At 45.5% G+C, this 20203-nt stretch overlaps 3 protein-coding genes across 4 annotated transcripts; all 3 read right to left on the bottom strand.

Moving 5' to 3' along the window:
• Positions 1–1946: 1946 nt before the first annotated feature.
• pcsk9 (proprotein convertase subtilisin/kexin type 9) lies at positions 1947–9039 on the bottom strand. Its single transcript, XM_037113481.1, has 12 exons — positions 8537–9039; positions 7507–7698; positions 6000–6132; positions 5706–5839; positions 5467–5608; positions 4691–4887; positions 4403–4586; positions 4140–4310; positions 3858–4006; positions 3616–3781; positions 2572–2738; positions 1947–2483 (listed from the first exon to the last, which is right to left on the bottom strand). The coding sequence occupies exons 1-12, from the start codon at positions 8708–8710 to the stop codon at positions 2286–2288; spliced, it is 2007 nt and encodes a 668-aa protein (XP_036969376.1). The 5' UTR covers positions 8711–9039; the 3' UTR covers positions 1947–2285.
• Positions 9040–11149: 2110 nt separating this feature from the next.
• bsnd (barttin CLCNK type accessory subunit beta) lies at positions 11150–12619 on the bottom strand. Its single transcript, XM_037116041.1, has 3 exons — positions 12419–12619; positions 12268–12344; positions 11150–11633 (listed from the first exon to the last, which is right to left on the bottom strand). The coding sequence occupies exons 1-3, from the start codon at positions 12593–12595 to the stop codon at positions 11522–11524; spliced, it is 366 nt and encodes a 121-aa protein (XP_036971936.1). The 5' UTR covers positions 12596–12619; the 3' UTR covers positions 11150–11521.
• A 1026-nt stretch (positions 12620–13645) lies between these two features.
• Positions 13646–20203, bottom strand: si:dkeyp-51f12.3 (uncharacterized protein LOC107988041 homolog). Of its 2 annotated transcripts, XM_037116040.1 has the most exons (4): positions 19802–20203; positions 18085–18842; positions 17567–17879; positions 13646–13844 (listed from the first exon to the last, which is right to left on the bottom strand). In XM_037116040.1, the coding sequence occupies exons 3-4, from the start codon at positions 17830–17832 to the stop codon at positions 13685–13687; spliced, it is 426 nt and encodes a 141-aa protein (XP_036971935.1). In that variant the 5' UTR covers positions 17833–17879; positions 18085–18842; positions 19802–20203; the 3' UTR covers positions 13646–13684. The 2 variants fall into 2 exon arrangements, with proteins under 2 accessions (XP_036971935.1, XP_036971934.1); XM_037116039.1 differs by lacking the exon at positions 19802–20203 and having other exon boundaries at positions 18085–19016.

The following is a 20203-nucleotide window of genomic DNA, read 5'->3' as shown; positions in this document are numbered from 1 at the left end:
GACAACTATGAATTAAGCATCTTTTTCTGCAATAGGATCTCTGAAAAAGTTTTAATATAACAAAATGTTGGTTCATCATTATTTCATTTGGACCTTTTTTATCTATTATGATTCCTGCAGGTTTTTTATATTATCATTTTTATATGATTGTGTATATTATTGTGTATTATTTATTTGTTGCTGATAAATCGGGAAGTAGTGAAATGAGAATTTGTCCACCCACCCTGAGTGTGACGTCAGGTGAAACCGTCCACAGTGGCTGACTTTCATGTAGCTCTCTTTGTTTCAGGGTCCTGGTATTGAGCCGGATCTGGCCCCCCTGTCGCGGGTCACTCAAATAGAACAGAACCTTTTGTTTGTTTGGTTTTTTTATGTCATTAGTATCACCTGGGCTTCTCCTGCTATGGCACATCAAACTGCCTGCTATTGGACCACTGCCTGTTGGACTGAGAGCGGTTAATCAGCTTAGCTCCCCTCCCCAGTTATTCACACAGAACCCCGGCAGCCTCGTATCGTGACCCATTCACTGACAAACCCATCTGTGGTGAAGGGTTCTGTCAATTCATCAGCAATGATATCAGATTTCCTGTGGCCGCTCATCAATGCACCACAGCTGGTAGTTCTGGACGGATCGTCCTTGCCAAAGTCTGACCTGCTAGAATCGGTCCAGTCAGAGTGCCTGTGCTGTTTTCATCTTTTTGTCTTGAAGTGTGAGCTCCTAAAAGCTGCCGCCACATGTTCCAGACTCAAGTAACAGGCAAAGTGAGGAGAGGGTGACTGGCTTATTAATCAAGCTGCTCATCAGGCTGATTACACAGTGCAGTGCTGTACAGTCTGAACTGGAGACAGTCCTCTGCATCAGACGCGTTCATAATAAGCGTGCTGTGAGCTGCGTGCGCTCTGACGGGGAGTTCAGCACATCAAACGGGGATCTGAGTGAAGTGCTGACGGTCTTTTCATCTGTCTTTCTCACATTTGAGTCGGAGGATCGCAGATGTCAATAATAAAATGAACAATGGCTGAACTGATTAAGCTGCTTACGTTTTTGGTGTATTGTGCACACTGGCTCGCTGTCGTGGCTTATGGGGAGGCTTGAATAGAACAGGACATTCGTTAAAGGATACGTTCACCTGAAAAATGAAAATTCAGTCATTGTGCTGATGGAAAACCGGGTGAGGTTTCCCACCAAACAACTGAAGTAGATGGGGACTCAAACATAAAATGGAAAGGACATTAAAACAAATGTTTTTCATGTGTGATTTGCAGTCTAATTTGAGTTACATAAGCATTTACTATTACAACACTGAGTTATCAGACTGTGCAGAAAGTGCCCTCACTGCCATCAATTAGCTCACATAATAGAGGTCGGCTGCAGTTAGAAACCAATATTATCATCTAATTAGTGGGAAAAGGTCCTTTAATCCTGGATATGGATTTTGTCTGTGATTGTGTCGCCCAGCAAGCTTCTCTGAAAGTGATCCCAACAATATTGTTGCCTGCTGTTGTCGTTGTTATGGCTGTGGTAAATGTAAAAACATTTTAAATGATCCATTAATAGTTTTGATTATTGTTCTTGGTGCAGATGGCCATCAATCGAAAGCTTCAGAAGATTTCGAGATCCCAAATTGATTTGATAGAACGTCATTTGCACCTTTTTGTAAAGCAGAAATCGTCACAGCAGTTTATTTGTTTTACATTTTAAAACAAGTCCCCATCTGCCTCAGTTGTGTAGGAGAACGCTGCAACGCTGTTTCACTGCGAAGCTCCGGAAATGTTTTGTGGATGACGAAACTTCACCTGACTTTCCATCAGCATGGGGTTGAGTAGATACTGACCGAATCTTCACTTTTGGGTGAACTTGTCCTTTTAATGTTGGCTGTGAAACAGGCTGATTGTTTGGATCGACTCTGGTTAGGAACTTTGTGTTGCCTGAAGCTCCTCATTGGGTCAAATTAATTAATCCGGTTCCCATCTGTTAATCATGCCAGATAAATGCAAATGTTATGTTCATGAAAGCTCTTTTTTATTATAATTATTTTGTAAAAGATACAAAAATATTTGGTTACATTTTACAAACTGTCGGCCTACGGGTTCTAACGGAGCTAACGAGACAGTTCTACACATGCAACAAGTCTGAGGTGATACTACAACATGTGAGCTCAACTGAAACGCTCACAAGCAGTTTTACAGAAGCGCTGACAGTCACTGCAGACAAAAGAAGACAACACGGGAGACATCTTCATTTAGTGTCAAGGTGTCAGACGTCCAAGAGCTGTGAGACCGGATCAGTGAGGAGGAGTTGTGACGGGCTGATCCGGTGGTCTGACGCGACAGCAGACGGCGACGCCCGCCGCCCCGTCACCCCCCGCGGCACTGCGGACGCGGCAGCTGTTGCCCCGAGCAACTGGCCCCAAGACAGCAGAGCCCAGAGAGACGGCGCTGCAGTCTGTCAGAGTCCAGCCAGAGGGACAGGACACCTCCACCTGCAGGAGAACGGCAGCTGTGTTTTTAAAAAAAAAAAAGTCTGAGGGGAAAGTTTGAAGACATTTCTATCCACTTAAAAACACTCACCTGATCTCCATCAGCTGATATGTTCTCCAACAGGTGGCACTCCAGGGACGGAGCGTGGCAGCACACAGCGTGAGATGTCACCCCGTCCCTCACAACGCAACGCCCCCGATCGCCGTGGCGTGGACGGGAGCGAGATGAGATCCCAGCCGAGGACCAAGACGTGCAGCCTGGAAGGAGTCGAGACACAACGGTTCAACACCGAGAGCACCATCCATAAGTGATGCTCCACCCAGTCATCGCCAGGTGGGTGAAAACACGCTGTAAACTGACAAACCTGCTCTTTATACTGCACATCATGCTGGTAATTATGGAGAGCACTTTCTTTTCACAGCGACTGCCATGGCAACGGGCATAATTGACCAAGATGTTCCCAAGGCAGCCACATCAGAGAGTTGTGTGGCGTTTAAAGGACAGTTTGAGTACAGCTCAGCCACTGAGTGCATTCAGCAGTCGTTCCCCTTCTTAGAAAATATTACACGACGACTTACTCGACTCTCACATTAGCGTAAGGACTGGAAATAAGGGGAAACTGCTAGTGTGTCCAAATGTACCAGCATGCACGATGAGATATCGCTGTGTCGGTGTTGATCCTGCAACATCAAAAACATCGACTGACAACTGAAAATGATAAGTGAACTTCATGTTAGCTCATCACAGGGCCCTCACTGATGGCGGAGGCCGCCAAGCAAGGTGCCAACTGCACATCAGGAGCAATTTGGGGTTCAGTATCTTGCTCAAGGACACTTTGACATGCAGCTCAGCTCAGCCCAGAGCTGGGAATTGAACCAGCGACCTTGCGATCACTAGCCAACCTGCTCTACCAACTGAGTGACAGCCATCCAATAACAAGTCCCTCCTATCCCAATAATTATCATACAGTCCCTAAACAGCTGCTGGCTGTGACTTCATATTTCACAGACAGTAAGTGGTATTGATCTTCTCATCCAACGTCCGACAAGAAAGTGAATGAAATTTCTTCCAGAAATGTCAAACTAATATTCTAAACTATACACTCCATGAGTGGTTATATTGCAGCAGACTCACCGGTCAGGTGGTGCTGCGGGTCGGCACACTCGGCATCTTGCCCGGACTCTGGACTGGCGTGGACCTGGCACCGCAGGCCACTTATCACACAGCACCTCGCCACAGCATACACGCCTTTACCTCCTGGACCGTTGTGGGCAGCGCACTCCGCCTGTCCGTCTCTCACCTGTCAACGCAAGTTAAAGGGAGTCTCAGACAGTCGACTGGGACAGATGTGGTTTGAAATAACGGTATGAACTTACAGTGATAGTTTCTCCTGCATGGACGCCGTCAGGACTGAAGCTGCTGCAGCTCAGCATTTCCTCCCCAGCACGACAGCGACTGATAGCCCTGTCCGTGCTCGTGACCCCTGACCTCTCTGACCACACTGACCTACAGAGAAGCTCCCCGTCTGCACACCCACACAGAGACACAGAGTGTGAACTACTACTACTACTACAGATGCTGTGTGTGTGTGTGTGTGTGTGTGTGTGTGTGTGTGTGTGTGTGTGTGTGTGTGTGTGTGTAAGAAGTGTGTCACTTACTCTGCCTGTTGCCAGGTGGCATGGCCGCCACCAGGTTCGGAGTAACGAGCCGATGTGTGTCAGACAGAGAGAGGAAGTTGATTGTGTTGCTGGTAGAATAATGCAGCATCGTCTGCAGGACCTGCACCGGTGACATGCTCTGATTGGACGACAGGATCACTGCCGCTATACCTGCACGTGCATGATCCAAGAAATAAAGCAGCTACACACACAGATTGCTTCATTGTGTCGTCTTAATGTTTAGGTGTGTTTGTGTTGCGTACCTGCAGCGTGTGCAGCAGCCTGCGAGGTTCCACTACGGGAGGTGAAACAGGTGCTGCAGTCACTACTCGCACTAACGATGTCGTCACCGGGCGCAAACAGATCGACACAGCGGCCAAAGTTGGTGCCGCCGGCTCCCTGTGACATGAGCTGGTCCTCTGAGTTAACCGCCCCCACGGTGATGACCTGCACACACACAAGATGTGAAGGTAAGGGGTGTGTGTGTGTGTGTGTGTGTGTGTGTGTGTGAGAATACATCCATCGGGTTCTGTGAAACAAAGTGTTGTAACCTCAGACTCTGAAGCAGGCGAGTAGATGCAGGCGTCATCTCTGTAGTTCCCCGCAGCGGCGATGACCACGGCTCCATTAGCCACCATGTCCCGACAGGCGGCGTTTAATGAGCGGCTGAATCCACCGACGAACGGCAGCAGAACAACCACGGCCTCTGCTGGACGGGCCAGTAACGCTGCTCGGATGTACTCCATACCTGACAGGAGAGGAGAGGAGAGGGGTTTCATTTAAAGAACGGGCTCATTCTAAAGATTAACCAGCTCTCGGGTGCAGAACCAGAACTTCTGGAGGAATAAACACCCGATCTGGATGCTGTTTACCGACGGGAGGAGAGCTCAGAGATTGACCTCTGACCTTTCACAGTCAGGTGTTTATGTTCTGTAATTTCTGACTTCTGACCGGAGTTAGTGCTGAATTTAATGATTCAGTGATACACATCTTCTGAGTGACATTGCCTGCAAGCTTATGGCTAATGTATGTTAAAGTGATCTGGTTGTTTGAGGCAAATAAATGCTTCAACTCTGAAAATCTTTTAGATGTGACACAGGCAGCCCACTCTTGGTTTGAACATTGTTGGAAACATTTGGAATAATGTGATTATACAACTCATCAACATGTGTATCAAAGGTCTATATTTTGGGGCATTTTAAAGGAGAATTTGTACGTGTTATATCTTTAAAATGTGACTGAACATGCTGTAAAAACAAAGATGCAAAGCTCCTGGAATTACGTATATATCATACATGCACAACCACTGGGAAACATTGGGTCCTACCTGCCAGAGCCCCTGACACGGTGCCTTTCCCCTGACAGTTGAGCACACGGACCAGGTTGACTCCAGCGCCTCGAGCCACACCAGAGTCCGACCCGCTCACAACCCCGGCCATGTGTGTGCCGTGACTGTCACACTGACTGGCCTGTAGAGGAGAGACGCGTGAACAATTTGCAACTGAGCCACAGTGACGAATATGAATATATTGTTGAAGTGCAAGTTTGCGGATTAATGTGCGTCACCTGTCTATGAACTCTGACTCCGTCCTCCTCAGGGACGTTGTTGAAGTCTGTGATGAGGACTCGTCCTTCAACCTCTCTGTGAGAACTCTGAACGCTGCCATCCATCAGATAGACCTCCGCCTTCCCTCCATCATCTGCACCGGACAGAGGGTATGTGGATCAGATATAAATTATTTCAGGTGTGTGTGAGTGTGTGTGTGTGTGTGTGTGTGTGTGTGTGTGTGTGTGTGTGTGTGTGTGTGTGTGTGTGTGTGTGTGTGTGTGTGTGTGTGTGAGAGAGAGAGAGAGACTCACTGGGTGGACTGTATGTTCCATTTTCAGAGATGCCACCATGAGGCTGCAGTAACCTCTGCAGGTTCCAGGGGGCGCTCTGAGCGAAGATGGACGAGTCCTCCTCTACGTAGTGGACGTGAGGGAGCTTCACCGCCTGAAAAGAACACACTCAACTTCTGAAGCGTGAAATAAATCCTGCACAGAAAGTTGATGAGCGTGAAACTGTCCATCTACTGTTGTAACCCCTGTTGTATTTTTAATTTGAAGCATCTTGGGTGAAATTAGAGTTGTGATCAAAGTGGAAGAAGGTTTAATTTTGGCCATCATACAGTTTTTCTCTGAGGTGATGCCTCCTCCTTAATGATGCAATATTTTAGAGTTTGCCACCTACGATAGAGGGCAGCATATCACTTGAAAAACTGTGGCTGCCCTTGGCTAGTTAGCTGAGTTAGCAGAGCAGGGACGGGGTGGCGCTAGCTGAATAGCATGCTAACATCATCAACACATAGACATCATCATGTTAAACTTTTTATTAATTCCCATTCTTTTGTTAGCTGATGCTGATGTTGAATGCTTTCAATCACAAAAATCTTATATGCAGAATTGCCCCTTTAGCATGAGTTTCTTTGTTGAGGAGAACCCCAGGGGTCTATCCTCGGCCCCTTATCATTCTCCATCTACGTGCTGCCCCTGAGGTGCACCACCCACACACAATATAGACGTCTTTTATTATTATCCAGGTGAAATTCAAATGTACACAGTTATGGACTTGTACTTTTATTCAGTATTTCTCTTTTAAGAATTTGACCCTGATATCTTTACTTTCTCTCACGCATGGCTTTCAGGTCCTTTTTACAACACTGACTATCTGTACAGTTTGTTCTGACCAGATGGATTCAAGGGGAGGGATGAAAGAAAATACAAAGGTGACCAGCTGTATGAGAAAGGACACTTCATCAAGTTTGGCCTGCTGGAAGGACACCCTATGATGAGGCACCCTCACTTTATCGTGTTTAACCACTGACTGACACATACTCCATTATTTGGATGTCCAGACATGCCCAAGAAATCATCATGATGACCTCATAGCTGCTCATAATAAAGGTTTCACAGTATGAATGTTATCAACATTGTCTATTTCTTCTAAGGGTCTGTTAAAATGGTTTTCTTGTTTCACTGTAAAACATGTCGCTGTACAAAGACCATGTATTTAAAATATAAAGTAATTTAATTTAAATGTTGTTACTTACTTACTAACTTACTTTACTCAATTATTCTACTTTTTTTTTGTTTATTTGTTTGTTTTGCATTGATGCCAAAGATTCCTTGTTGCTGATGAGTGTAAAAGCTTGACATCCGCAGTTAATCAGGATAAAACAATAAAACAGGAAAACTCCCACAGATAATATCTGTGATCCAACTGTGTATTTCACTGCGTGAAAACACAAATTACTGTTGATATTAGTATTTGATTCGCCTCCCCGCAGGCTTCACTGATCAGCACAGCAGGAGCGGGTGAAGCTGTTACCAGGTCGAGGACGTCGCCGCTCATCTTGACCAGGAAGCCGTGCAGAGCTCCGGAGTACGTCTGCAGGACGTCCAGCAGGTGACCTCTCCTGGCCGCTCTGGCTCTCAGCCTCCTGACGCTCCTCTGCACGTGAGACTCGCGAGCTCCCGGACGCAGCACGACCAGGTACTGGCCGGGCACGCGCCACGCCGCCTGGAGAGGAGCGCACGAGACGTTTTAAACAATGTGACTCAATAGAGCTGCTGTATAATGGATCACTGTGTGTTCTCTGGATCTGGTGATAATTAAAGATAGATAGATTTTTAAAAAAGGAGGACTGGGGTGTCCAGGTTGTGAGCGCGCATTTAAATGAAGGTTAATTTGTGACCTCTGTCAATATAATTATCTTCCAGCCGGATCAACCAACCAGCAAAGATTACCCTGTGTGTTGATAGACACAGAATCATATAAAAGACTGCAAAGCACTCAGATAAAATGATAATAATAATAATAATAATAATAATAATAATAATAATAATAATAATAATATTACAGACTACAGACTTGATGGTTTATTTCAAGGTAAAAATAATAATAACAAAGAGTGAAATCTGAAATTGTACAAAAATGAGATGATGAAGACTTCAGGCTGTTGGCACTCTGATGGTTGGTAGTAACTAAGTATTTAATGAGCCTTCATATTTCCACTCCGTTACATTTCAGACGGAGATGTTGTCCTCTTCTCTCCACTACTTTTTATTCGATGGATTTAGTTACTAGTTACTTCTCAACCACAGCTCATACCGAATGTTATCGAAAACAAAAATTGTGATTATTGACATATAAAGATACACAGCAGTGAATAAAGTATTTAAAATAAAGTGGCATGTGATTATAATACTGTGTAATGTGCAGTAATCTGAATTTTTACTTCTGGTGCTTTTTTTTACTCTGAGGGCTGAAAAAACAGAGTATTTGTACTCTGTAGTGTTGCTATTTCTACTAGAGTCACTGATCAGAGCACTGTACTTCCTCCACCCCTCTTTATTACCTTGTTGCACCTGAGGAAGTCTGCTGCGGGCTCGGCTCCGGTCTCAGGTCGAGTCCCGTCCCCTCGGATCAGATCCAGGATCATCTCGTCGGTCTCGGGGTAATCCTGCGCGCTCACGGTCAAAGATGCGCACAAACACAGCGCCCAGCCAATCCAGCCTGAGGTGCGATGCATTCTTTCAAAAAAACCCTCTTGGACCGTTTCCAGTGGGGGAAAAAATAAAATAAAACAAATAATCAGTTCAGCTGATTTATCACAGATTCACTCATTGATCTCTGATCCAGATGTGTTGGTGCCTCCGACAGCTGCGCGTCCTGTTTGTGCCCGACAGTCTCGGAGCGCCTCCAACCATCTATTCTCATTTTGGATTATAAAAAAAAAAAAAGAAAGAAAAAAAAATCCAACAATTGATTCTTATAATTCAAGGCGGGGACTGCTGACGTCTGCGGGGCTCACGCCACCGCTTTTGTATCGAATGATTGTCCTCCGTTAAAAACACCTCTCACTGCGGAGGAGTCATGTTTCATCCTCGCCCCGTGAACCAACCCTGTGATCATCTGAGGGGACGTTTCCTCCTCACTTCAACTCTGCGTGTTGATGCTGTTCTAACATGTGCACTTAATGCGAACAATGTGAGTCGTGCGTGCAAAGTGCAAGTGCGAGAGAACGTGTTGTGAGTCTGATCTGGTGACTGTGTGCAGGAGAAGCTGTGCTCCTCTTATTTGTCCTTTATTTTCATTATTCTAATAATCACTTGCAAATCTCTGAGCTTCCCTCCTTGTTTCTCTCTGAGTCTTCAAACAATGACAATGTGTGGTTTGTCTAGGTCAGAGCAGAACAAGTAAGACATATAGTGGCATTTCTTCATGAAAAGTTCAAACTCAGCCCATGAACACAGATATATAAAGTCTAAAGTGTAAAGTCTGAGATGGTGATAATGAGGATGTCAGGGCACGAACACCGAATGTCTAAATGTGCTATCAGACACCAGTTTAGTCCGTGCTGCAAAGACAATGATGGTAATTATAATTTTCTGCATCTCTGAGTTCCTTCGGTTATGCAACTCCATCTGTAGTAGAAGGAAAAACAATCTCATGCATAGAAGAAATTATCAGAAGATGGGGGAGGCTGGTTAGAAATGTAATATTGTGATAGTTTAGATTCTGACGTAGGACGTAGCTTTAGTTGCTCTGGTGCACTGTGTGATGCACTTTATTACAAACAGCCTATTTTAACTTTGCATTAACTGATTCTTGGCTCCTTGAGGGCCCCTGAAACAAGCCGGACACTCGCATGTTCTCACCTCATGAGGCGTTGATTAAAATCGTGTCAGCAAAATCTTGCTTTGTACACATCCAGCAGTTACGGAGCAACATCAGCATTAACTTCGGTCTCTGTGATATCTGACTCTTTAGCTGCTAAATGCTCCACGATGTCCACCGGCTGGACGCTGCCTGTGTCTGCCTGCTGTCTGATGCTGAGCGGTGACAGACTGAACCGGCTGAAACTCAATATGAAGCTCTGTTTGCAGATTAGAGCAACACTTCTCTGTTGTTTCATCAGTACCAGTGAGCCCTGTTGCATTGTCACATTGTTTTCCCATCGCCATGTTGTGCATTGTTAATGTAAATACATAGATCACAAACTGGCAACAGGTTTGAGTCCCACATCAGCCATTAAAGCTACCCTGTGGAGGTTTTGACCACTAGGAGCACCATGGAGCGATTGAGCCAACACAATCACATACATGTTACAGATTCCTGCTGCCAGCTTTCAGTTTTATTTCACACATTAACCTTTTAAACGCCAAGCCAATTTTCTAGGGTTCGGGTGATTCTGGAAGTTTGATGTTTAGTTGTTTATTTGAGTAGTGTTTGGGCTGTGTTTGGGTCATGTAAACATGTTTTTTTACACACTGTAGCCTGGCTTCTGCTGTTTAATTTGATATAAAATATGACTATATTCTTTCATAATTAGTGCAGTAGTGGCTCTGTGGTTGTTCTGCATGTCTTAAAGGGTGTTTGCAGGTCTTGGGGAGTCCTACTGCATGTGTGAATAAAGTAGTATAAAACCTTTCGTGGCTCCAGAGGAAGCTGCATGTGATCTGATCTCACTGTGATCCAAAACAAGTGATCAACAGCACACTCTTCTTTATTTTCAAAACATGGTGCCTACATCACCCACAATGCCATTTAGCCACTGAGTGACATCACTGGAGCTTCGTCTGGAGCCACAAAAGGGTTTATACTACATTTTTCACATCAGCAGCTGCACTCCACAAGACCTGTAAACACACTTTAATAGTTAGTTTGTTTACGAGGAATTCATCAGGGAACCTTTAAGTTTTAAGGACTTTCTTGGCTGGGAGCCTGTAATGAACGAAACTATTGCACTACTACTATAGAGTTGCATCATGGGAATTGTAGGATCCATCATTTTTAGATCGTAGACTCGTGCCTTCCAAAATTAAAGAGACAAAGACAAATTGGTGCCACATGACCACAGAAAACAGAGAAAAGGCAGTTGTGGTATTCTCTCCTGCTCAAAAGAATCACCAGAGGAACCGTTCTACATCGTTTGGCAGATTTTTGCCAGTGAAAGAACAAAATGGAGAGAAGTTAATATATCGTTTATTCACATAAACTACAACATCGTAGTGATACAAAAAAGCTGGTTGTAACTCAGAAGAGGTCCTGTTTAATTAAAATGCAGGTCAATGGAGTGTCCGCCACACACAGACACACACAAACACACACATTCATACTCTTTCATATAGTAAATAGTGCCATCTTCTGGAACTAATATGCAAAATACTGTATATTCAGCTTCATTGTCTCAGCACTGGTACTCTGTGGAGTTTTGTACAGCCGTCGATCAGTCACATTCAAACAGCCTCATGTGAGAGTGACGCTGTCATTTAGTAAAACACTGTCCCGTCCTGAGTGTTCTGATCGGACCGCTCCTCTGATGATGGCGTCCCTCCCCTCAGATCAGGTGCAGCGTGGGACAGCTGTGACACCGGCTCGTCTGAGCTTCAGGAAGAAGTCTGCTGCTACTCCACTTTTGGCCAGAGGAACCTGGCAGAGCCTCTGCATGCCTAAAATTAAACCCAAAGGGGGGGAAAGAGGAGGAGGAGGAGGAGGGGAGACAGAAATAGAAGTCTAGTTCTAGTATTTTGTCCTCATTTTCTTACTTTTTTTTTTTAATCTGGGGGGGGGGGGGGGGGGGGGGGGGGTCTGCTGAGCAGGCATGTCTTTATCTGGAACATTCACATTTCTCAAGAAAAGCATGCAGGAAGTGAGCGGTGCCGACACTGGGGCTCGAGTGCTTTAATCATGGGAACATTAGCGGTCCTTGTTATTCCTTCTCCGTCCTCGCCCTCCAACTTATCTGCCCCACAGCACATGCAGCAACCAACCTTCAGCCCACCATCTCTCCCTTCTAACTCCATTCCACTTCACCTCCCTCCTCTTCTACATTACATCAGCATTAATTTGCCAGTAAAGATAGTAACATTAGTATCTGCAGCGTCTTAGTGCGGATACTTCCTCCCCTCAGACACATTACCATCCTCCTGTCGCCATTGCGCCCACTGCATGATGGTCGCTTAGCATCCAGAGATACACAGACTGACCACAGAGGATCGTGAAGGACTGGATGAACACCCACTTGTCTGTGGGCCATTAGGATAGTGTGTGTGTGTGTGTGTGCGTGTGTGAGCGAGAAAGTACCTTTCGTCTTTTGCTCCAGCTGCAGTGCACACTAGATCCTGTCCACTTTTCTCCTGATTCTCAGGAGCCAGAATGACCTAACAAACACACACTCCTCTGAGTTACAGCATTCACATGTCACGTCTCGCGTCTTTCTCCAGCCCATATCTACCTTCGGATAGCACTGGCACAGGCTCCACACAGTCCCCAAACACACCATGCTGACGCCCAGGACGCATACAGTGGCGTAGACGTGCGGTCGCTCCTGAGACATGATGAAGAGGCCGAGTGACGCCACGCACAGCCCCGCCGCTATCAGGCCGTACCTGTACGGTTTCCCCTCCACCATCGCTGCTGGATTATAAAGCTCTCGTTTGTGTAAACTTCAAACACCTGTCGAACAATGAGGAAAGATTTGGTGTTGCTCTGTGTCAAGGCTTGAAGGTGAGGGCGGAGAAAGCACAGTTAGGGTTCCACTCTGCTGCTTATTACCGCCTGCAGACAGCTTGCTAAGGTCAGGTATAAAATTGCCGGTGTGTGTGTACCTGATAGGTCACCTTGCCTCAAGCTGCTGGCAAAAAAACAAAAAAACAAAAAGAGACCCGCTGCTGAGCCTCTGCACGGCACTGAGCCGAGTGTTTATGTTGTGGTCGGCTTGGACGTGATTTTAAATACATTTCTCCGCCCTTCCCGGGTTTCCCTCCTTTAAATAAACAATCCATTATTTCTAAATGTGACACCACCCACAGGGAGCTCTGCAGCCATCCATTAAGTCAAGTTTATAGTAACATCACAACATAGCACTGACAGTGGACATTCTGCAAACACGGGATACAAAGCTGAAAGATAAATACCACAGGCTTGTTGACATTCTGCTGTCACTGGTTAAGGCACTTTGCATTTGAGTAAGCTGTCAATGAAACAAATGTTACAAAGTTATGACAGGAAATAGTGCAGATACAAAGAGAGGAGCTGTGTAGCTGTGAGGGAAGGTCTTATGGTGCTGCGCAGCCACAGTAGTAGGTCACATAAATTCAAGCAGGCCAATAATATATCCTCATTAGATGTCAGGAAGCTTGCAGCCAAACTGTTGACTGGAATCACTTCACTTTGTTGTAAAAGTTACATAACACTGGTCTCGAGAAAGGCCCTTTAGTGTAGAGCGTGATGCAGTTGTGGTGATCATTCCAATTGCTTTCGCAATCAATCACAGCACGCGCTCGTAGGAGACACAGAGGCCAGACTGGTTCACGGTCCGTACGAGTAAGTCTTTAACCAGCTGCAGTCTTGGCTGGCCTGTGCTTCAGGGCGGCTGACTTAAGGCACAGAGGAGGCCGGTGAGTTCATCCATAGCACCGACTGTTCCTGCAAGGCTCTCGCCGAGAACCGAAGACGAAAGGCACTGACACAAAGTAAAGATGTCGGCCAGAGTGAGAGGTTAAAGCTGCTCGCTGCGCTCCTGGCTCTTCATCACTGTGTCGTAGGATGGAGGCGGCTCCATCGTCCAGGGCGGAGGGGTGGATGGGAGAGGAGGTTCGGGATCCGGTATCCTGCTGACGGAGTCCTCTGACATCTCCCGACGAATTCGGTCCAACCTCCTGAAGAAGGAGAAAGAGCGAGAGAGAAAAAAAGACTTACACTTCATCTCCGGTCGGTGATTACAGAGCACCTAGCACCAAAACTTCTATCACTGCTACCACAAGAGCAAGGAACAATCAACAAACAAGCTAGTTAGTTGATTGTTCCTTTCTGCTGTGGTTTCATCTTGTGATGGTTTGCATGAGGAGAATCAGGAGAACCTGAGCTGCGGCCTTCTTGCTTAGCAGTGTTCGTTTTATTTGACGGACTAGCAAAGTGCCCAGCTTTCACATTTACTCTCACTGCAACTCATTTAAGCAACAACACTTGAACTGAGCGACAACTAATCTGAGCAACCATAGTAATGATTACACTGCCTAACACTTCAACTCTTGTCAGTGTTGACACTTCTATTTATTGTCAACTCCTTTCAGCAACTCCACTTTATCTTGCACCTCAACTTATTTGACAAATACACTTGGAACTGGTAGTCAACCCGCTTTTTAGTGATTACACTCTAACTTCCACTTCAACTCATTTCAGTGCTTACACTTCAACTAAGAGTCAATTCCTTTGAGCGACCGCACATCACCTGAGGGCCTAACTCTTGGAACTGATGCTCAACTCTGTTTAGTTGTTGAACTTTAACTTACACCACGACTTCCTTTCTCCTTTCAGAACCTGCACTTCAACTCACTTCAGCAGCAACACTTCGACTGACAGTCAGCTCCTGTGAGGAACCCCAGTGAATCTGACGACTCAACTCCTCTCAGCTTCAATCACTCTGACTTGCACATCAGCATCTTTTATCGATTACATTTCGTCCAGCACTTCAACTCTTGTCAGTGTTCATACTTCTGATTGTAAAGTCATTTCAGGAACCCTCGGTTTATCTTGCAGCTCATTTCACTCTCACACTTGAAACGTGTAGTCAACTTATTCAAGTGATTACAGTTTAACTTGAACAAGCGTTTCATCAGCAACACTTCCACTAACAAGTTGACTGAGCAGCTGCACTTTTTATCTTACACATCAGCTCTTTTCAGCACATGCACTTAAACTGATAGACAAGCTCTTCAGTGATTACTTCAACTTCTCTCTTACACTTTACATTTCGCTTACACCTAAAACCGGCCACTGCTGAGGTGACGTAGAGCAAGGCACTGAATCTTAAAGTGTGTGGCAGTCCCATCTCCTCCCACACTTGCATGTCCATGGGTCGTGTGCGTACATGTGTGACTGTAAAATCAAGAAAAAAATGTATTTCCTTCTCTTCTTTTATACTCAAATTCAGAATTCTGGCTCTTACACTTCACCCTGGTAAATTCTTCTTTGGATATCTAATCACACTCTCACTTATTCAACAGCTCACTCTCTTTCAGCAGGCTCTTTGACCAACAGCTTTTATGGTAATGCATTTCAGTATTCCTGCATACACACCGCATTTCCTTCAGGAAATGCACTCCGTTGTTGCATATCATTTCCCTGCGGTCATTTTATGGCTTCATCCTCTAATCCCTCAAACAAACTTTACACAGTCCGCGTCTCACATCAAAAAGACTGCAGAGGTTTAGAGATACTGATCGTTCTGAGCTTCATTAGTGTCTGGAGGTAGAAAAACCCCCGATGATGGAAAACTCTGCTCCTGGCATCTTTCTTCCTCGGGGCTGGACAATGAGCAGAGCACGTCTTGTTTAAATTCGCAGGCTCTCGTAGATTACCTCAGACAATGCCAGGGGGAGTCTGTCAGCCACATGCATGTGTGGCTGCTGTTTTCTCCATGACCTACTTCTATAATCAGTCCATAATCAAAAAATCGCTCGCTTTCCGATTCCTCTGTGTCGCAAGTCCAGTGTTTTCAAGTTCCTAATGCGCCTCGCTGCTCTTTGTCAAACTGTTCATGATAACTTATACGAGGTGATGTGTCCAAGAGATCTGTTCAGCAGCAAGAACATTTCTCAGATCATCTCCCTGCATGGCGTGATCTGGTTTTTCTCTGTATGTGTGTTTATTCAGCTTGAACAACACAGGGGAAGCCTGAAAAGGTCTTCCTCCAATGTTTAAGATGGCAGGGTCGGTTTGTATAAATTAAAATGGGCTTTTCTTAGTCTGTTGTCCCGACCCTTGGAGCCAGGATGGCATGGCTCTAAGCATGGCAGTATCATTCAGTGGATCAGGACCAAACAGGAACATCTCAAGAACTGCTGGATGGGATGCCATGAAACTTGAGACAGTCGTTCATTGTTCCCAGAGGATGAACACTGATGCTACTTTTGGATCGCCTTCAGGCACCACCATGAGCTGGACTTGTGGTTTTGAGTAAAATTTCTCAACAAAGGGCGCCCATCAGCTCAGCTGGTAGAGTGGTCAACCCCCCTCTCTCATCCTGTTTCCTGTCTTCTCTAAAGCTGTCCTATTAATAAAGCCATACAAAGGCCAAATAATAAAATACAAAACATCTCAACAACTGCAAGACAGATTGCCAAGAAATCTGGTAAAGACACTCATGTTCCCATTGATATGAAAAGTTTCATCTTTAAATCCCTACATTTTAAATCTGGCACCATCATCAGATCAAAATCCAACACTTTTTTTTATGTCCGAATAAACTATATCATCAAAAGTATTCAGTCATCCATCGAAATAATTGAAATCAGGTGTTCCAATCACTTCTATGGCCACAGGTGTATAAACGCAAGCACATGCGGACTGTGAATCCTTCAGCATACCAAGAGATGTTGCAAATTCCATGCTCCCAACTTTGTGGGGACAGTTTGGGGATGATCCCTTCCTGTTCCAACATGACAAGGTCCATAAAGACATGGATGAGAGAGTTTGGTGTGGGTGAACTTGACTTTTGGCAATATAGTGTACCTTCAAGAACAAAGTGACATTCCTATTGGCCTCATGCTAATCTTTGTGTGTAGCGCCAATTAGCAAATGTTAGCACGTAGGGATAAAAACATCAGCATAAAGCATCACCGCAGCTGCATCCTCGCAGCGCTGCAAGTTTGACAACAGACGTTTTTATGCCAGAATTTTCTGCGAGCCACCATGAGTTACTATCGTCCATTTCACCCCAAATATCACAAAAATGTCACTGGCCTGGTGGAAGTTACTCTGGGGGAGCATTTGCTAATCAGGAAGATGCTGGTGAGACATCAGCATTTGGTCAACGTTTCACCAACTTCTTCCAAGTATGCAAACACTCCCCATACTAACTCCCTCCACGTGTTCTAATGGGGACATAAATTATGTCGTCAGAGCGTATATACGCAGAAATCCATGTATTGCCAGCTTGTTGAGACACCTGAACACACATGCTAGGAAGTTATGGAATACTTCTATGACTTTGGGATAAACAGAAGTACAAACAGAACTACTACACATCCATGTTAGTTTGTGAACCCTTAATTGCCTTAAATTATGTTTGTTTTAATTCTTGCTATAGACCTGAAAATGTTAAACTAACCAGTGCTTCCAGGGAAATAAGCAAATATTAAAGGAAAGTAAGAGAGTGAATAAAGTAATGTAGCAGAAGGGTTTCTGTTCTGCTTCCTTCTACAATTTCCAACCCTCCTGACCCCAGAGAGTGGCCCCTACGTCTGGCTGGGAACCACAGCTTCTTGCAAATCCCACACACATTTCTTGAGAAAAAGTACAACCCCCCCAAAATATCTGTGTTTGAAGCATCGTGGTGATTCCCCTCTTGTGATGCAGGCTGTGTGAAAGTGCAGGCTACCTTTGTATAGCCATGGACTGCCGTGGGCTGAAGCGGGTGCCCGTGCGAGGGTGCAGGAGGAAGTGTCCCGGAACGGCCACTTGCAGATTCCTCATGGCCATGCAGACCCCACTGACCAGCAGGCCCACGCCGCCCAGGCCCAGGAAGAGTCCCACTCCAAACAGCGGGGCTGAGTGGTAGGGCAGTCCCACGCACAGGGCCAGGACACCCCCAACAGACAGCAGCAGCATGCCCAGGCAGAGCAGCACGCCCTGAGGGAGCGGCATCTCCAGGGAAGTGAGATCAGACCACCTCCACTCCAGCAGCAGTCAGTCTGCAAGGGGGGTGAGAGAGGAGAGGGCTCAGGATAGTGTGTGTGTGTGTGTGTGTGTGTGTGTGTGACTGACAGAGGAAGAAGTGAAGCAGAAGCCAAAACGAAGCTGACAGAAGGGGTTAAAACCTGGACACAAGCAACATGTTAAAAAACAAACAAACAAACAAAACAAAAACATGTTTGCGCACGCGGATCCTCTCTCTACCTGGTAGGAAGTCGATGCTCGGGAGGCGCGTGAACCGAAAGCTTCATCATCATCATCATCATCACCACCATCATCACCATCATCATCTGTTCTCTCCTCTTCATCAACTTTCCCTCCGCTCTCTTAACGCCCGTATGACGCCTCCCGACAAAAACTCAGTAAAAACACCAGCGCCTCTCCGCTTCGGTCCGCGTTTCCTCCCCTCCCCGCCGCGCCTCTTTCATTCTGGGCTCCTCCACTGCCGCCGCGTCGCTCCTCTCTCCCTCTCTCCGCCTCTGTCTCTCTCACTCTCCCTCTCTCTCTCCCAGCAGAAGAAGCAGCACATCCGGTGTCCCGGGAGCGATTACGGCGCCGAAAATGTGTTGGAGAGGAGCTGATGTCGCATGTGGGCCGAGCGCAGTTTGGTTTTCATCTGGACACAGCAGCAGCAGCAGCAGCAGCAGCTGGGCCGAGCGGTGTGAGGAAGTGTTGTGTTTTTGTTTTTTTATGAGGAAGGATTTTTCAGTGACGACGAGGAGGAATAGGAGGGCAGGGCGCTCTGAACATTGTCACTTCGCGTCTGTTTGGGCAAGCTGTTTGCACAAGGAGGGAGTTATAGTCCCCCTGCTGTCATCTGGGAGCCGATGAAGGCCGCAAACGGACATAAAAAAAAAATAATAATAATAAAAAGAGGATTGTTTTTCTGAGCTGAGGTGGAGCTCTGCTGGGGGTGGAGCAGGAGGATCCTCTCTGGGTTACTGTAGGGGTCCGGGCCCTCCCTGTAAGAGGATCATCATTACTGTGTTGATTATGAAAGAGTTCAATAACATCTAAAGTATTTTTGCTGCAAATTTCTGACAACAGATGTTCCAATCGATGTCACCTGATAAAGAAATGGTGAGCCACACCCAAATGTTTATAATTTTTGGTTGCCTCACAGGAGTAATGTCTCACATGGGCATTAAAACATTTAAAAACACTTTAAAACCAGACCTGTTATGCTTCTTTAAAATGATATTCCTTTCCTCTAGTGTGTTGGAAATGTTTTTGATCATGTAAAAGATCTAGAAAGTTAAAAAGATCAAAGCCCGCAACAACTAAAGCTCCGCTCTCCCACGGAAAACACTGCTCCTGAAACGCCTCGTCAGTAGTCCCACCTCTACTTCTGTGACTTTGTGACATCACACTACATCACAGTGTCACATATTTGCAAACTATTTGCTCAGTGGCCTGGTCGGCACCTAAGAATTGATTTTGCACACTGTTGTCGTCAGCGGCGCTGGCCTCAGGCGTGTGTGAGCTGACCAATCAGAGGAGATCAGATATTCAGGAGGTGGGGCCTTAAAGAGACAGGACTGGACAGTATGAGAAAACTGAAGCATGTAAACTTATTATGGTGGTACCCAAAATTACATTTATGAACCTGAAAATGAGCACTATATGGCTCATTAAAGACAAACAATTAAATTAAATATCAGCAGACAAGAGAAGGTATAATTATTTGTTATAGCGGCTCTATGTAACAATTTGAGGCACGCATTAAATGTATTAATCACTTTTTTATATGACGTGACGTGAAAATTGCAACGTCTCCTCGTACCTAAACAACAGAAGAAGAAAAAAATGGCCGTCACGCCTTAACAGCAAAACACACACCAGATCGCCGTCACACGTTTATGATTTGGTTTGGGCGTGAAATCTACTTGTACAGGTCGATAAGTAATTTGAAAGAACTCACCACTGACTTCTGGTTGCAAACTGGACACAAAGAGCACAACACAGAACCTCCAGAGTCCTTTAACTCCTCCAGGAGAGACACTTCATGCTCTCTTCAATTAGGTGGAAGAAATATGTATATATATCGGCGTACCAACTATCCCTAGAAATATCCAACCTGATATCACTTAGAGTCCAATATCGTGCATTCCTAATGGGGAACATGTAGCGTAACACGATCCTTGTGTTGTTTTTATTCCTTTTCTGGTTCCTCGTCCTGTGTGGTTCCTCAGGAAGCAGACGCCGTGGGTTGTAAAACAAAAGATCACATGATATGAACTCATATTCATACGGCAGCTTGTTATTCTTTCCTTGAAAAGCAACTCTACACATAACAAAATGTTTTCTACTATGTTTTCTTATT

Source organism: Acanthopagrus latus, chromosome 11 (genome assembly GCF_904848185.1).
Source record: "Acanthopagrus latus isolate v.2019 chromosome 11, fAcaLat1.1, whole genome shotgun sequence".
Classification (NCBI taxonomy): domain Eukaryota; kingdom Metazoa; phylum Chordata; class Actinopteri; order Spariformes; family Sparidae; genus Acanthopagrus; species Acanthopagrus latus.
Note: the sequence above shows the minus strand (reverse complement) of the source record. Positions and strands in the feature narration are given on the sequence as shown.

Excerpts from the sequence above, each read along its gene's own strand:
- bsnd (XM_037116041.1), bottom strand. The coding sequence starts at position 12,595 with ATGGTGGAGGGGAAACCGTACAGGTACGGCCTGATAGCGGCGGGGCTG. Across the intron at positions 12,345-12,418 it reads TGTGCCAGTGCTATCCGAAG|GTCATTCTGGCTCCTGAGAA; the intron begins GTAGATATGGGC and ends TGTGTTTGTTAG. Across the intron at positions 11,634-12,267 it reads GCTGGAGCAAAAGACGAAAG|GCATGCAGAGGCTCTGCCAG; the intron begins GTACTTTCTCGC and ends GTTTAATTTTAG.
- si:dkeyp-51f12.3 (XM_037116040.1), bottom strand. The coding sequence starts at position 17,832 with ATGCCGCTCCCTCAGGGCGTGCTGCTCTGCCTGGGCATGCTGCTGCTG. Across the intron at positions 13,845-17,566 it reads CAGTCCATGGCTATACAAAG|GAGGTTGGACCGAATTCGTC; the intron begins GTAGCCTGCACT and ends CTCCTTCTTCAG.
- pcsk9 (XM_037113481.1), bottom strand. The coding sequence starts at position 8,710 with ATGCATCGCACCTCAGGCTGGATTGGCTGGGCGCTGTGTTTGTGCGCA. Across the intron at positions 5,840-5,999 it reads TGGAACATACAGTCCACCCA|ATGATGGAGGGAAGGCGGAG; the intron begins GTGAGTCTCTCT and ends TGTCCGGTGCAG. Across the intron at positions 4,888-5,466 it reads CGTGTCAGGGGCTCTGGCAG|GTATGGAGTACATCCGAGCA; the intron begins GTAGGACCCAAT and ends CTCTCCTGTCAG.